This window comes from Botrytis cinerea, chromosome 5 (assembly GCF_000143535.2).
Source record: "Botrytis cinerea B05.10 chromosome 5, complete sequence".
Classification (NCBI taxonomy): domain Eukaryota; kingdom Fungi; phylum Ascomycota; class Leotiomycetes; order Helotiales; family Sclerotiniaceae; genus Botrytis; species Botrytis cinerea.
Window position 1 is genome coordinate 1,052,742 of NC_037314.1, and position 15,943 is coordinate 1,068,684.

At 43.7% G+C, this 15,943-nt stretch overlaps 3 protein-coding genes across 3 annotated transcripts; 2 read left to right on the top strand and 1 right to left on the bottom strand.

The window, feature by feature from the left end:
* Positions 1–358: 358 nt before the first annotated feature.
* Positions 359–5,636, top strand: Bcplc1. Its single transcript, XM_024692930.1, has one exon. The coding sequence runs from the start codon at positions 878–880 to the stop codon at positions 4,280–4,282; it is 3,405 nt and encodes a 1,134-aa protein (XP_024548712.1). The 5' UTR covers positions 359–877; the 3' UTR covers positions 4,283–5,636.
* Positions 5,637–8,393: 2,757 nt separating this feature from the next.
* BCIN_05g02850 (hypothetical protein) lies at positions 8,394–10,606 on the bottom strand. Its single transcript, XM_024692931.1, has 2 exons — positions 8,514–10,606; positions 8,394–8,459 (listed from the first exon to the last, which is right to left on the bottom strand). The coding sequence occupies exon 1, from the start codon at positions 9,714–9,716 to the stop codon at positions 8,787–8,789; it is 930 nt and encodes a 309-aa protein (XP_024548713.1). The 5' UTR covers positions 9,717–10,606; the 3' UTR covers positions 8,394–8,459; positions 8,514–8,786.
* Positions 10,607–10,779: 173 nt separating this feature from the next.
* On the top strand, positions 10,780–15,937 carry BCIN_05g02860 (hypothetical protein). The gene has a single exon (XM_024692932.1). The coding sequence runs from the start codon at positions 10,975–10,977 to the stop codon at positions 15,442–15,444; it is 4,470 nt and encodes a 1,489-aa protein (XP_024548714.1). The 5' UTR covers positions 10,780–10,974; the 3' UTR covers positions 15,445–15,937.
* The last annotated feature ends 6 nt before the right edge of the window (positions 15,938–15,943 follow it).

A 15,943-nucleotide genomic window follows, 5' to 3' on the forward strand; every position in this document is an offset into this window, starting at 1 on the left:
CCACTCATGCACCTTTTTTTAGCATCTGCACTCATAAGCTAGCCTTGTTCCCTTGTTCCCTCTCTACCCTACCTTCCTTGCCTCCCCTGCGACGCTACCACCCTGCTCCCTTGTTGCCATTTGCACCACCTGCCACACGCTCCGCTCACTGTACACCTCCACCCACCGCCAAACCCACTTGCATAGTACATACAGCGTACATACAGCGTACATACATACCTGCACACAACCATCCTCCACTCACCCTCCACCACCGCCCAAAAAAATAAACCGAAACTTAAAACCCCCCCCACCACCACCACTACCACCACCACTACCACCACTACCACCACCACCACCACCATAAACACACACACCCGCGCACTCGCACCCTCACCCTCACACACATACTTACATACCGCAACCCACCAACCCACCAACCCTACAGCCCTTTATCAATCCTGGTCGAACACGCACAATTTCACTCCTACACAACAGCAAGCTCGTGAAATCATTCCCAATCTGGTCGTCTACGTCTACGATTCACCACGATCAAATGCAAGATCATCCAGATCCGACGTCTCGTTGAACAGGAAATAAAAGAAAAAGAGCAGAAGAAGAGAAAACATTGCGTATGATTGAAAATTGCGCGAGAGGAAATCAAAGTTGCATGTTTTGGCGCATCCAATCCATTCCCCTATCGAAATCCTAAAATCCATCTCTGCTGCAAAATAAACGAACGCATCCATCACCCATCACCCACCACTTTCTCCAATTTCTCAAAAGATATGCGCTCAATTACATTTACATGGTATAGTGTTCTCAACCCCGAGTTCAGCTATTAGTTGATCGTACGAACTGGCGCCGCTGGACAATTCATTGCAATTGCAATCTCAATATGAATGACGGTGAATCTCCTTCCAAGATGTCTTCTCTTACGTCGAGTCCCAACCTGACTCCCACCACCTCGAGAGCTCCCACACAACAACAACAACAACAACAGTCTCCTCACATGCCCCCGTATCCACAGAGGTCGTCCTCCTTAAATCGAAGACGTGGTATATCGCGTGTGCGAACCGAATTCCTTCCCACTATTACTTCCGCTCCCACCGTTCCAATGTCGGCTTCCTCGGTCACCACCTCGAGCTCTGTGCAAGCATCGCCAGTCATGTCACCCGAAACTAGTCAGGTCATGACCAACAACTCCTCATTACAAGTATCGCCCGAAGGCCCACGAGGCCGTGAACCTGAGCATCGCCTCCCCCCTTTCGAACCTCTGCCCGATTCAGTCGTCTCACGGAAGCACAGTCAAACTGCCATGGCCGAGACATTCACGGGCAATCGGTCGCAAGGCTTGATGAGGAGGTTATCGAACAAGATCTCAAGACGTCAGTCTACAAATACAAGTCGGGAACAAAGTGCTGGCCCAGTCATGTTGCGACGTCGAAGCGACAGCACCAGTACAGCCCCAGATTCCAGACACTACCTACTCAACTCTGATTCCGACGAGGACGTTCACGAGGATACCATTGAATGGGTGGATTCGCCATTGGGTATCGAAGGTCTTGTCGGGGACTATCCCAGTTCCAATGCCTCGTTCGCTTGCTCGTCGACCATGACTGGCGGCAACGCAGGCCTCGCATTCGGTCCGGTTATCCCTACGGTTCTGCTCCAAGGCACCACGATGATCAAGATCACAAAGAAGAAGAGAAAGGTTCTTACATTTGTTCTCGAAGATGAAGCTTGCAAAGTATCGTGGGACAAGACAAGACCCGCGAAAAGCTTCCTCATCGACAACATCAAGGAAATTCGTCTCGGATCGGACGCCCTTAACTATCGCGAGGAATTCAAGGTTGACTCTCAGGACGAACCTCGTTTCTTCTCCATCCTCTACGTGGTACCTGACAATAAGTCGACCGGGCGCTCGACGAAAATCATGCATTTGATTGCCCCAGATGAACAAACATTCGACCTTTGGACGACGACCCTTGAAGCTATATCTAAACATAGATATGAAAACATGTCCAGCCTGGTTGCATTTAACGAGAAGGCTGTCCGAAACTACTGGCGCGGCGAAATGACCAAGCAGTTTTCCGACACTCCTCATGCCGAAGACGAAGAGGCTCTCGATTTCGAAGGAGTCGAGCAGCTTTGCAAAAATCTCCACATCAACACTTCGTCCAGATTCTTACGCGAGAGATTTCAACAAGCAGATGCTACCAAGTCAAAGAAGTTGATCTTCTCCGAGTTTCAAGAATTCGTGAAGCTCATGAAGCGAAGAGGGGATGTTTCCGAGATCTACAGAGAGCTCGCTTCTGACAATGTTAAAGGAATTACACTTGAAGAGTTTATTGACTTCGTCAACGTCGTGCAAGGGGAAAATGTGGAGAAGGATCGAGCGAAATGGGAATCTATTTTTGCCAAATTTGCCCGTCGATCAAGATCACGAGATCAGCCATTGCAAGAAGGTGAGGCTGCACGAATGAGTGAAGAAGCTCTAGCCACATTTTTCACATCCGTCCATAATGTTCCCCTCGAGACTGTTCCCGAGACCTTCACTCTCGATCGTCCCATGCACGAATACTTCATCTCCAGCTCTCACAATACCTATCTCATGGGGCGACAAGTCGCTGGGGAATCGAGTGTTGAGGCCTACATATCTGCTTTGATCAAAGGTTGCCGGTGTGTCGAAATTGATTGTTGGGATGGCAAGGATGGGCGACCGATTGTCAATCATGGTCACACCATGACCAGACCCATCATGTTCTCTGACGTGATGTACACTATTGCGAAATATGCATTTGTCAAATCACACTTTCCATTGTGGATTTCTCTCGAGGTTCACTGCAACGATGCTCAGCAGGCAGCCATGGCTCAGATTATCAAAGAAGCTTGTGGCGATTTACTCGTCACAGAGCCTCTTGATCCATCTTCCCAGGTGCTTCCTTCGCCCTCTCAATTGATGGATCGAATCTTGATCAAAGTCAAGAAACCCAGAATCTCCGATGAATCCTCTCCCAAGGTCAATGGCCGGTCTCGTGGCAACAGTCTCAGCTCACCTCGCGTCTATCCCGCAGGACTCGATAACTCAACCATTTCCAGTGGCTCTCTCCTACCTCCACCCACTGCAAACCCGAGTGGAAGCCATATCAAGCAAAACATTCGAAGGACTGGAACTGATGAGACTACGAGTAGCAGCAGTAGCGACAGTGAAGGAAACGAAGACAGGCCTAAGGATAAGCCCAAGACGAGCAAGATTGTCAAAGTTCTTGGGGAGCTTGGCATTTACAGTGCTGGTGTTAAATTCCGTGGCTTTGATGATCCCGAAAGCAAAGCTTACAACCACATCTTCTCATTCATGGAGTCTACCTTTGACCGAAATAGCAAGACGCAAATTGATCGCCGAGCGATGACTAGACACAACATGAGATATCTCATGCGAGTATATCCTAATGGGTGGCGTGTTGCATCTACGAATTTCGACCCCCTCAAATATTGGCGACGAAGTGTTCAAATGGTGGCTCTCAACTGGCAGACTCATGATCTAGGTATGCAAATGAATGATGCTATGTTTGCAGGAGGAACCGATCAATCCGGTTATGTTCTCAAGCCAAGCGAGCTTCGAGAGATCAAAATGCTTCCTAGTGTTCCAGAGGAAGCGGGAGCGGATCACGTCAAGAGAGAACGCAAAAATGTGAACTTCTCCATTGACATTATCTCTGCTCAACAACTCATGCGCCCAAAGGGTCTTCCTTCTAATCGTTCTGTCGATCCATATATTGAAGTCGAAGTTTATCATGCGGATGATAAGAGCAAGGAGACTAAAGGTGTCATTGGCGAAGGTGGTCTTGACGCTTCTGCTAAGGATGGCTCTTCTGGTTTAGGAGCCCCTCATAAACGTCGCACACACATCGTCCAGGAAAATGGCTTCAATCCCGTCTTCAATAAGAAATTCAATTTCGCTTTGACAACCAAGTTTCCAGAACTCGTTTTCGTTCGCTGGACTGTTCGATGCTCATCGGATGGCCACAGTTACAACGATAAAACGTTACCACTGGCTACATACACTGCCAAACTCAGCAGTCTCAAACAAGGTTACCGCACTTTACCTCTTTACGACACAAACGGTGATCAATTCCTCTTCTCGACACTCTTCTGTCGTGTCAAGATTGATCCAGCTACGAGCATTTATGTCAATGCTGAATCAAATGAAAGCGTTGGAGTACTTAAGAGTCTCGGTCGTACCGTCTTCAACCGAACCCCTCTTTCACCAAAACCTTCCGTCGACAGCAATCATCAATGATCCCAACTTACTTCATACTTTAAACAATATTCGATTTATCTGTACATACTATATCAATTGTAATATATATCATGTGGGGCGTTTGTATCAAAAAGGCGAGATACCATATTACATTTCAATTTCTTTGGACAGAAATCGGCATCGATTCTTTGGTTCAGCAATTCCGATTTCATATGGCGCATCCAGTCGCCTCGAGAGTTTAATCGATCCACAATCGACTTTTTTTTTTTCTTTTTCACGCGTTTTTTCTTTTCAGCGAGGCGCAACTTTTTTTTTTTCGGGAGATCAACACAAGGGATACCAACTTGAGCATTCTGCGATTTACAATATCACAGCATAAGGATTATGATTTTATTCTGCAGGGGCGCGGGCGGCACTCACATACATAGGGCTGGGATATTAAAAGTGGCTCGCGCTGCGCGTTTTTGCTAGCGATTGCATTTTAAGGGGACAGGCATCTGCATACTCCACACAGTTTGGTGTGAATGATTTATGTCATTTTTCACCAAAAAAAAACAACTCCACTCATTTAATTCTAGAAATTTTCCTTTGTTTTTCATTTTCACTTTTCACTTTGGTAACATGGCAGTTGGTGGGCATACTATATCTTGCTTGTTTTTTTTTTCTTCCCCAATTTCTCTTCATGGAATTTCCCTCGCATCAAATATTTCGCGGGTCGAGCTTTTGGGATGGTATGGGATTGGATGGGATGGAACTGGATTGCACGGAATTGAGCATCGTGGAAGCATATACGAATTTGCTGGACTGGTTCTATGCGTTGTTTTTGTTTCTTTCACCTGGAGCTTTATGATGGGGTCGTTACTTTGGCGTTTCATATCCTGGAGTTTTGGAACATTTCTTTTGTAAGGAATCCTTTTGCATTCAATGGATGGATGGGATAATTATATGACGGCCTGGTTCTGGGATTTTGCAGTGTGGGGGAAAGGGAGAGCTTTTTGTTGTATACACATAAGAAAGATTTGCTTGTGGGTGGGGATGTGGCTGTTATTAAAGATCGCCTCAACAAGCTGGATCTTGATTTTGATCTTTTAGCTGCGAGTTTTCAGCTGGCATGAGAGATTTTTTGTGGCTTAGGAAGGAATTGAGAGGTTCATTGTTTGGGTGGTTGATATAGAGTGTTGATGAGTGGGATTTGATGGAAAGAGAGAGGGTGAGAGATGGAATGAGATGAGAATATGAAAAGATGAATTTTCATCAAGACTTGAATGTTAGTTTTAAGCGATTGAGAGAAGTGATGTGTGGAATGGGGAGATTAAACAATGAAAACCTTCCTGAGTCATACAATATTTGTTTATCTAATGGTTACTTTTTTTGTGATTTTGTAATGTGATTAATGAATTGAATGATGTGTATGTGTGTTTATACTATATGAATGAATCAATGAGTAGATTTATCTTATCTTGGATACTTTATTTGATATTTGTATATATGTATAATCACAACGTTATATAGTATGAAGCGAAGCGAACCCCTTAGTTTTTTTTTTTTTTTTTTTTAATAGGGTTGAGAGTTGAGAGTTGAGAGTTTAGGTGGGTAGGTAGGCAGGTGGATAGATGTTTATTGTAATATGTATAGATATAGATGTAGATGCGTTCACCATGAATAAAGGGAGTGAGTGAGTATACATACGTAGGATAGCTAGGCTAGCTAGCTAGCTATAGTGGAATGAATGCGTGTATGTATGTATTATTTATTGCGGCAAATGGAGAATTGCTGTAGTGATCTAATTCTAATTCTAAATCGGAAGCTAGAGCTAAATCGGAAGCTAAAGCTAAAGCTAGATCGGAAGCCGAGGCTGGAGTGGAAGATATTATATATTATATGTGCGTGGAAGGTGGGTGTATGGGTTGGTTTGGGTTGGGTTGGGTTGGGTTGTGTTAGTGGGTGAGTGGATGGATGGATGGATGGATGGATGGATGGATGGATGGATGGATGGATGGATGGATGGATGGGTTTATGGGTTTGGGAAATACAATATCTAGGGGATAAATACTTTTTCGGGGGGAGTGAGTGAGTGAGTGAGTGAGTGAGTGGGTGAGTGAGTGAGTGAGTGAGTGAGTGGGTGAGTGGGTGAGTGAGTGGGTGAGTGGGTGAGTGAGTGAGTGGGTGGATAGATGAGGGGGTTGATGGATGAGGGGGCGTAGATTATGATTATGAGTGTGATTTGTAGTTGGGATTGGAGTTGGAATTACAATTATAATTATCGATTTTGGGGGGGGAATTGGAAGGGAAATTAGGAGGAGGGAAAGCGAGATGGATTATTTTGGGGTTGGAAAATGAGTGGAAGATGAGTGGAAGATGGAAGAGGGGTGTGATTGTAATTGTAATTGTGATTGAGATTGAGATTGAGATTTTATTATGTCATATCGTATCGAATGTCAGTTAATATATTATTGCCAAGTTCTTGACGAGGAAGCTTTTGCATCTGTTCTGTTCTGTTCCGTCCGGTTTTTTGCTATCTCTTTTCTAGATTTGGGATTTGGGATTTGGGATTTGGGATTTGGGATTTGATAGATGAATGAATGAGGTTTTAATAATATGTGTATGTGTATATATGTATATGTATATATATATTTCTCTAATTTAACACAATTTGAACTTTATTTTTAGATACTCAAAGTCAATTTTCTACTGCATGTTGGATGTTGAATATTGAATAGGTATATCTTTTTTTTTTTTTTTTTTTTTTTCAATCTCGGGGTCGAATTTATGAAATGATAAGATGATGAGATGTGAGGTATGAGGTATGAGGTATGAGATGGAATGTAGAGAATGTAAAAGGAAAAAGGAGGAAAGGGGAGAGAAGAGGAATATTCTGACTCGTGGATGAATGAATGAATGAATAAAGTTACTCGTTTTTGTATTCTAAGTTATAGATTTGAGATCTGGATTTTGATGTAGATGTAGATGTAGATGTAGATGTAGATGTAGATGTAGATGTAGATGTAGATGTAGATGATAATTATATACTTTTGTTATTCGTTATTCGTTATTCATGTATATAAAGATGAAAATATTCATATTTACATACTTATAGGTATTCAATAAAGGGTATTATAGAGTAATCGCTCTGTTTTCTTTTAAAGATGTAATAGAATATAATAGTAGATTTTATCCGAGATTATTTTGCGTATATTCATTCGATCTTCTATCCTCCTTTTTACTCACTCCTATATTATATTCTAGAGAAAAATATACATAGAGATAATAATCAAACAAACAAACATGATCTAAATAAGAATAAAAGAACAACTCTATTTGATTCTTTATCTATAGTATAAAGAAGCTAATTGTTTTAGGATTACTTCTTCTGTATATAGCTAGCTAGCTCCAGATATTGAATACAACTTGAACTTGATATTAGAAATGTTTATATGAGTAGGATACAAAAGACGTAGCATTCACGATTGTATAAATTCTTTATGTCTAATTGTATTTTATCCAAAGAGTTATTACCTATGTATAAGGGATAGTAGACCTTATATATATAAGATCTACTAGAAAGAGCTAGTATCTATCGCATTCGCCTAGGGCTTTAATATAGTAGCGATTGAATTGAAGTTATGCACTGCATTCACACGACCTACCTATATTATAGATTCTATATAAAATGATAGATACTAATAATTATTGGTAAAATATAAAAGTTGTAATATGAGTAATGATAGAGTAGCAGCAAAATAGAGTAGAATGAATCATCATCACACTCAAACTACATCATCATCATCATCAAACTCCACCTCAACCTCACCAATCACTTCAACAAACCCCAAGAGAAACCCAAACCCCCCTTCCCCCTAATCAAAAATACGATCAAAATCCAAGTACCTATAAGGAAACTCAAGATCTTACTTGACATTCCTCCGTCTCCATAACCACGCTCAATCGAAAACAAAAACCCATCTCGAACCAAGCCATTCTTCTCCCAACTCCCAAAGCATTTAGATGTAGGCTGCGTTTTCCCTTGTATCAAATCGAGAGAGAGTGGCTCAAAAAGAAAGAGATGAAACCCCTCATTTTCCTAATTATTTTTCTTCCGCTGAAGGATTGAGTGAGTATTGGTAGTTTTAGTTTATATCGAGTGTATTGGTGTTGTCTTAGTCAAGAAGATTGTTCATACCTACCTATGTACGTAGAGTAAGCAAGGAATATTGCACTACTGAGCTGTTATTGATGATGATTTTACGATATTCATGATATGCACGCTTACATTCTTTTGTTATTCCTCTTTGTGGTGAGGGGCATGCATGGAATGATATTTCCATACAACCAACTTGAACAATGCTAATTGTATTAGAAAAGAAAGAGAAGTAAATCCTGAAATTTTATGCATATTCGCATGCGACCAACAATGCTTCACTCGAACAAAGATAAAACGATTTGTGAATAATTCGTAAATTCAGATCATATACAATAAACCCCCAATGCTAAGTCAAAACTCCATGTAAATATCCTCTATCGCCCATACAACAAAATTTGAACCTCAAGGACCGAAAACCAAACATCTAACCTCAATACTCTCTCTACCTTTTGCACCTTCAGGTGTTCTAGCATCTACAAATGCAGTGTGTGGTACTCTACCGCCCTGAACCTTAGTACCAGGCTTCAGTGACTCACTGTCGAAACACTCTAGGAACAATCTCTCGTCATTCTTCATTCCAGACAAATAATGCCATTTTTGTCCCTCGTTGTATCTGATACCAGCTGTTTCACCAGTTGTATCTGGATATCGATGTTCTATTGGGATAACATCTTCGTCGCGAGTAGTTGCAGAGCTAGCGAAGGCTAATGGATTTCCCTGAACAACTCCATTGATTGGACGCCATACGTTTATAATTCTGAATCGACCTTGAAGAAGTTTCTCTGCTTCTTCTGGCAAATGACGATGTACACGTTGTTTGGCTGATTTCAAAGTCTGATCGATATGAACTCTTGCGACCGGACCCCGATGAGCATTCGGATCTGAGCGACGAACCGTATGGTCAAAAATAAACACCTTATTCGAGCCGGGTACATTATCCAAGACTAATTTCTCGACTTCGGGATAATAGTTCCTCTTAATTGAATCGTCGTCACTGAATTCCCTTTCTGCAGACTCCGGAACTCCGAGGATTACTTCGAATGCATCTTTATTCAGATTGTATTGCGATTCTTTACCGCGGATATCGCTGATCGGAACTTGGATGTCAAAATCTCCAAAGTTGCGTTGAGGTTGTCCGTGGGGTGGTTCTTCGACGTAATTGAAAGGCACGGAGCCGTCTTCTGGTGGTCTGAAATAATTGAGGGTGACAATTGTATCACCGCGAGGAACAAAACTACTGTCTTTAATACTGATTTGACCGGCAGCTTCAATTCGTGAAGATTGAGAAAGGTTGTGGGCGGGTGTATTGTGGATGGGTGCAGCGGTTGTCATGATGTTGACGTTGATGCTGAATTGTCGATGTTGAGTTGTCGATGCGTAGGTACTTTTAAAAATGTGGTCAAGTGTAATCTGACTGTTGAGGAATCACAATCTAATGAATTGATGTGAGAGTGTATATGTATATAAATATATAAATGCGTATGAATAGCTGTGCTATATTGATATAAGTAAGGAAGGTAAATTGTCAGCAATGGAGATAGATGTTTATATATATGCGTGTGTATTGAGTACAAAGAGTATGTAAGCACAAATTGTGATATTGTAAGCAACGAAAACAGAGCCATGCCAGCACGTCATTGGGATCTTAGAAATCGAGGGGTACGATTACTAGACGATGTCTTATCACCGTTGAAAAGTGTACCACTCCCTTCCCAAAAGCCGAGGGCTAGATGGCCACTCAAACAATAGGACGCCGTGAGTAGCACGCCATGTGGCGAAGTGATTTCGGAATGCCGTGATATCTCCACATCTCCATTGGAGTGAGTGGCATGGTGAATGATGTAACAATTCGGCTTGCAGGAACCGAGTGCTTAGTTGTTGGGTTGTTAGGTAAGCGTACGGAGTTGGAGTAGTTGAGGTTTTGTTGACAAATAGAATTTGGACCAATCAAAGTTTGGATTGCTCGCTCGTACGCAATCTCAGCCCTTTCGTAACTTACCCCAGATTCAATCATTGCCTACTAGACAGGCACTTGGGGAGCTCGAGGGTGTTGGAACCTTAGGTAGCACGGCAGGCCGTTGGTTGCTAATAAGCTCGGAAACTTCTTGACGTGGGCATTTTGGCCTGAGTTCACTGGATCTTGTAGAGACGAACCGTGATCGGGGCATTCAGGACAGCTCCCATCGTCAGGAGAGTAGATGCTGACCCTCGGTGGTGTACACAGTAGATGGTACGAAGTGGAGAAGAATCGTTCCAACCATCACATCCATCGTGTTCCAACGTTGTGTTTCAGGGATGGCCGATTACTAAGCGAGACTCATCATCAGCCAATCAACCCGTCTTCTCAAATTGTCTGTAAATTCAGTTTACTTCAATGTAAACAAACCGCATCGTCGCAACTCAAATATTCAAAAGATCATAGAGACACCAATTTGCGACAATATTCACAACGAATTATACACGCCTCCGCATAACATGAAATTATTGCATGTATTTGATAGTGAATGATCTTCATACATCTATCCCCATTAGAACATAGGAGCAGAGGGTTTTCATTTATTTATCGCGCTCTTGCGCATTCATTGTTACGATGGTCCAATACGGCATGGATGACGCCTCGTTATCGTCCCCAGACCCCCTCGCCGACTCCTTGACATATCAGGTACCGCCGAGTTCGAAACGACGAAAGACTCCCTCGTCGCGTTTATCACTGCCATTACCAGCCAGTTCTCCGAAAAAACAAATCTTTGAATTGGATGTGGGAAATACGTTATCACCACAGAAAATCAGAGTTACAGTAGAAGCAGAAGATTCGGACAGCGAGGATGACCATGCCAATCTCAGACCTCATAATTTCAGCTCACCTACACCTGCGCCAGTACCCCGTCGAATAGAGCGAACGACGACGACAACAGTGCCCTTACGAGGACTTTCCGACTCTGAAAATGATAACAGCATTAGATATGAGGTCACACCGAAGAGGCCGAGAGGTCGGCCGAGAAAATCAAACACTCCGGTCCAAAAACAGGGCACTTTAAATCGAGTTGGAAAACGTGGACGGAAAAGTATTGGGGAGGAGGTGGACAGTCAAGGCCAAGATGTCAACGACGAAGAAGTCTCGGCGGGAAATTCTAGATCACGATCGAAATCAACAAAAGCTATTAAAAAGGCGACACCACGTAAGAGAAAAGCTAGTTCGGATTTGGTCCCATCGAGTGTGGTAAAGAGAGGTCGCGGTAGGCCAAGATCTAAGCTACGAGAAGAAATACGACTATCAGACGGAAGTGATGTGGTAGAGCAAGTACAAACTCCCAATGCTGAGCCTGAGGTGGGAGAGGCTGAAATTCATGAGGAATTGATGCCGGAAGAGATTGATCTTTTGGCAACCATCGATGCCAATTCGCAAAGTCCAATTTCGCAGTACCCAGCCTACCAATCCACATCGACTTTCCCAAGTAGTGACGATCTTGAGGAAGATGTTGTCATTGCAAGATTTCACCCTGGAGATGAAACGCCTCGAACAACAGGTTGGTCAAGCGTTTTAGAGACATCTCAAATGCCAAGTTCATCAAACAGGGCACAGGAAGAAACAAGTCCTCTGAGTGAAAGTTTGAAAAATGGCGCTCTGTCTCCGGAAGCAAATGGTCCCATTGAAGATGATGACAACCGCGATTATGGAGGCAATGGTTTTGATGATGATGAGACGGATGAAGATTTTGATGAAACGCGTGATATGGGACAATTTTCCGACGGGAGAACGAACAATGCTACTGAAGAAATGCAAGAGGAGGATTTCGAAGATGAAATGGACGATGATATGGATCATAGACCTGAATTTGACACTGTTATGGAGAGTGAAGGGTTTAGTTTGATATCACTTGATTCTGTACCGTCGTTGAGGAAACCCTTGAACGGATTACTCCAAGATGAGGGGCAAAACTCGGCTGCACGTCCACAGAATAAAAACATTCTTCCAGTCCAAAATACAGTACAGCACAATTCATTTCCAAGCGTAGCACCAGAGATCCTGGAAGCTGCAACACCAGGCAAGAAACTTAAAAATTCTCACCTTTTCCGCGTCCAGGAAGCTCGAATTGATGATTCATTTTCGAGCATACCACCCGAAATTCTCGAGGCCGCAACCCCAGCCCCTGTGCGAAAATGGGGTGTTGAGACGTTACATCCAGAAGGTTCAACGGTAGTTGAAAAAAATGTAGCCGGCTATGCTGATAGCAGCCTGTCGGATACTCGTATCAAGCCTCCCAGAAAAGCTGGAGGATTAGGCAAGGATTTATCGTCCACCAAGCATGGAGCTCCACTTGACGCTGCCACCCCACGTTTAATGCGCCAGGCACCGCTTCGGCCAAGTTCAATAAAGAAATCGGAAGCTAAATCTAAGACAAACTCCAAGCCACCACAAGATCGCCCGAATTTATCTCATCCTGCAACATTATCAAAGCCATCCAAATCACCCTCACCACCAATCAGAGAATCTAAGCAGCCAGCTTCAATAAAAAACAACGATGGCAAATTTCCAGGAAATCAAGATGCCGAAACCCCTGCTGAAGAATCCTTCGTCAACTCGCAAATCCATTCCTCGCCGCCTGCAATTGCATCACGCAGATTCACATATACAGCAGCACATGGTCAGCAGCAAAGGCAAACAAACCCCAAGCTGACACAGACTCCAGCGATTGTCTTCTCATCCCCCACTTTGCCACCACCTATCCAGCCACCAAGGCAACCATCCGAGAGGCCAGAGTCTTCGAACACAAATGCATCTTCACCTGCTGAAAAGGCTGGCCGTATTTTGCAAGATATCGTTATACCATCATCATTGCCTAGAAGTAGATCCGAGAGTCTAGCTAGTCCATTTAAGAGTCCAGCAACAGGGAGAAGATCTAGCTCAAGCGCATATCCAGATACCAATATCAGTCGTTCTATGCCCGCTGAGCAACCTCAAACTTCGCTGCCAAAACTAGATCGCAATGGAGACTTGGGTTCGAAAAATCCGCGGAGAAGAAGCTGGAGTAGGCCTGTTCTCGATGAGGACCCATTTGTTGGAAATGGGGTGGCACAAAGACATCCATCTACGGATAAATCTAAAAACTTCAATCTTGAGCTACCTAGTAGCCGCCGCATGTCCGTTTCTTTAAATGCAGCGGTCATTCCTCAGCACGAGTCGTCAAGAACTATTAATTCTATGAATTCACAGCTTGAAGAGACGGGCAGCAACGGAGCTGTTGAAAAACCAGTGCCGTCGTCATCGTCATTAGAGAAAAAGCCCTTGGAGACTAAAAGAACTTTGAGTAGCCTACAAGAGAAATGGGCTGCAGAACGAGCTGCGATAAGCAAACAAATCTCTAGAATCAGCACCAATGAAGTTATGGTTCTAAGTTCCGATGATAATGATGATGAGGACGACGGCGGTAATGATGATGATGATGATGATGATGATGATAATAATAATAAAGCCGAAGGTGAAGATTACGATGATAATGATCTGGTTGCAGGCGAAGAGCAGGAAAACTTACCTGGAAAGATGCTTACTAATCTTGAAGGTGATGATAATGTCCATGATAATGTCGATAAAAATGAAGAAGACTATGAGGACGATGAAAGCTTTGGACTCTTACTGGAGACCTTAGACGCTTCCAACCAGGAAGACCAGCTTCACTCTGACAAATCCGATTACGCGGAACGACCTAAACGAAGTAAAATTCCTAGCCCATGGAGAACGAATAGCAAACGTTTAGTCTATAGCGACGAGCTTGCTAGCCTATCTCCTGACCATGACGCAGAAGCTCCCACGATTGAAGAACCATCGCCAAAAAGCGTTTCAAAGCAGGTTGATGCATCCAAAAGCTCTAAAAATAATCCCCAACACGATAGTGACTCGACTCTTGACTTGTCTGGATGGCAGATACCACAAAAGCAGAATTTTCAGCCAAAGATTCGTAGCCTAGGCAATACGAAGCCTGATATGTCTGCACTTCTGCGATCATCGCCATTCGGCGGGCTACCAACTCTTTCTAATAGAGAAGAGCCGAGCACTGAAGGACAATCATCGAAAGGGATACCATCTCCGCGGGCATCAAATTCTGACCCTCCTCAAGACAGTTCATCTGGCGAGACCGAAGAAAACACGAGCTCATTTGCTCCCATTCCCCAAAAAGTGGGATTCCAGCCTCGAGTTCGTAAGAATGGTGAAGGGCCAACTGCACCCATCTCTCAACCAATAAGAGGCATCTTTGGGAAACTGGGAACTACAAGGACCAGTCTTCCAACCCCAGAGACATCGTCATCGTCTTTAGTCGGTGCTCTTACAAATACATCACCAAGCAGGAGCAACAAGCTCAAAACTCCTATCATCCAACCTGACTCTACCCAGAGTTCTTCTTCTCAACTCTCAGTATCTAATGCAGCCGCGCCCATCAAAACAACAGAAAAACCACAGCTTCAAAATCCTAAGCCAAAATGGACTGAACACCGTCTCGAAGCTCCCATTCCTCCTTCCCCTACAAAATCTATACTCCGCTCACCTCAACGCTCTACTGCCCCACTGTCTCAACCTTCCCCTAGCAAAAACGTCGTCTTTGCGTCCTCCTCTCCACAAGCCAGTTCTCCTCTAAACCCCCAACTTTCTCCTACACACTGGACACGCGATCACTGGCTTCTTCTTGACTCCATTCTACAAACTTGGAAGCCCGAGAATCAGAACCAAGAGGCCGCCGATTTCGAGGCTAATCCAACTGCATCTTCCAACTCTAAGTACGGGAGAAGAAATTCAACAAGAGTTATCAGTGGCTTATTAGGAAAGATAGTAAACCTCAAAGACAAAGGAGTGGGCGTCGGCGAGGGAGGGGTCAGGATCTTTGAAAATGGGAACAAAGAGGGTAAAGAAATTGGGAATGAGAAGATGAGATTGGAACAGTGGCATCTAGAAGCGGTGGATGAGTTCAGGGGGGAGGTTCCAGGGTGGGATGAGGCGGTTGTGGCAAAGAGGGTTTTTGCACTGCTAGTGGGAGAGGAGAGGAGGCGGAAGGGAGTTAGTTCTTAATGATCGCTGATAATTTGGGCACGAATGAATGTCAAAGCGTGGATTTTATCAGGCTTATGGTTGAGCTTTGGACAGTGGACAATGGGCGTGAGGTTCTAGGAGATGGGTGCATAGTTGGATAAATCACATCACCCACCTCTACTTTCTTTTTTTCGACTCTGTAAATATGTATGTGTGCTTTTTTGGGTTTCTGGGCCATATCATGGTCCTTGTATACCTTGTATTTGGAGCTTTCTAAAGCGAGCGAGCGAGCTCATTATTTGGAGCACTTTGGCGTAAAGGAATATCTGGATGGAGGGTTACCTGGGTAGCATAAGTGTAGCATGCATGTATGATTTTGGGAGCGAAACGTGTGGACTGTGAAAAAGCAAGTGAGTTTGCTGGCACTTCCTTTGGATGTTTTGGGTACGGAGTTTTAGCCCAGGAGTATCACGTGTATTATTGTGAGAAGCTATATTATGATATCATGAAAGGGAATTGAAGAAATTGGACACCGGTG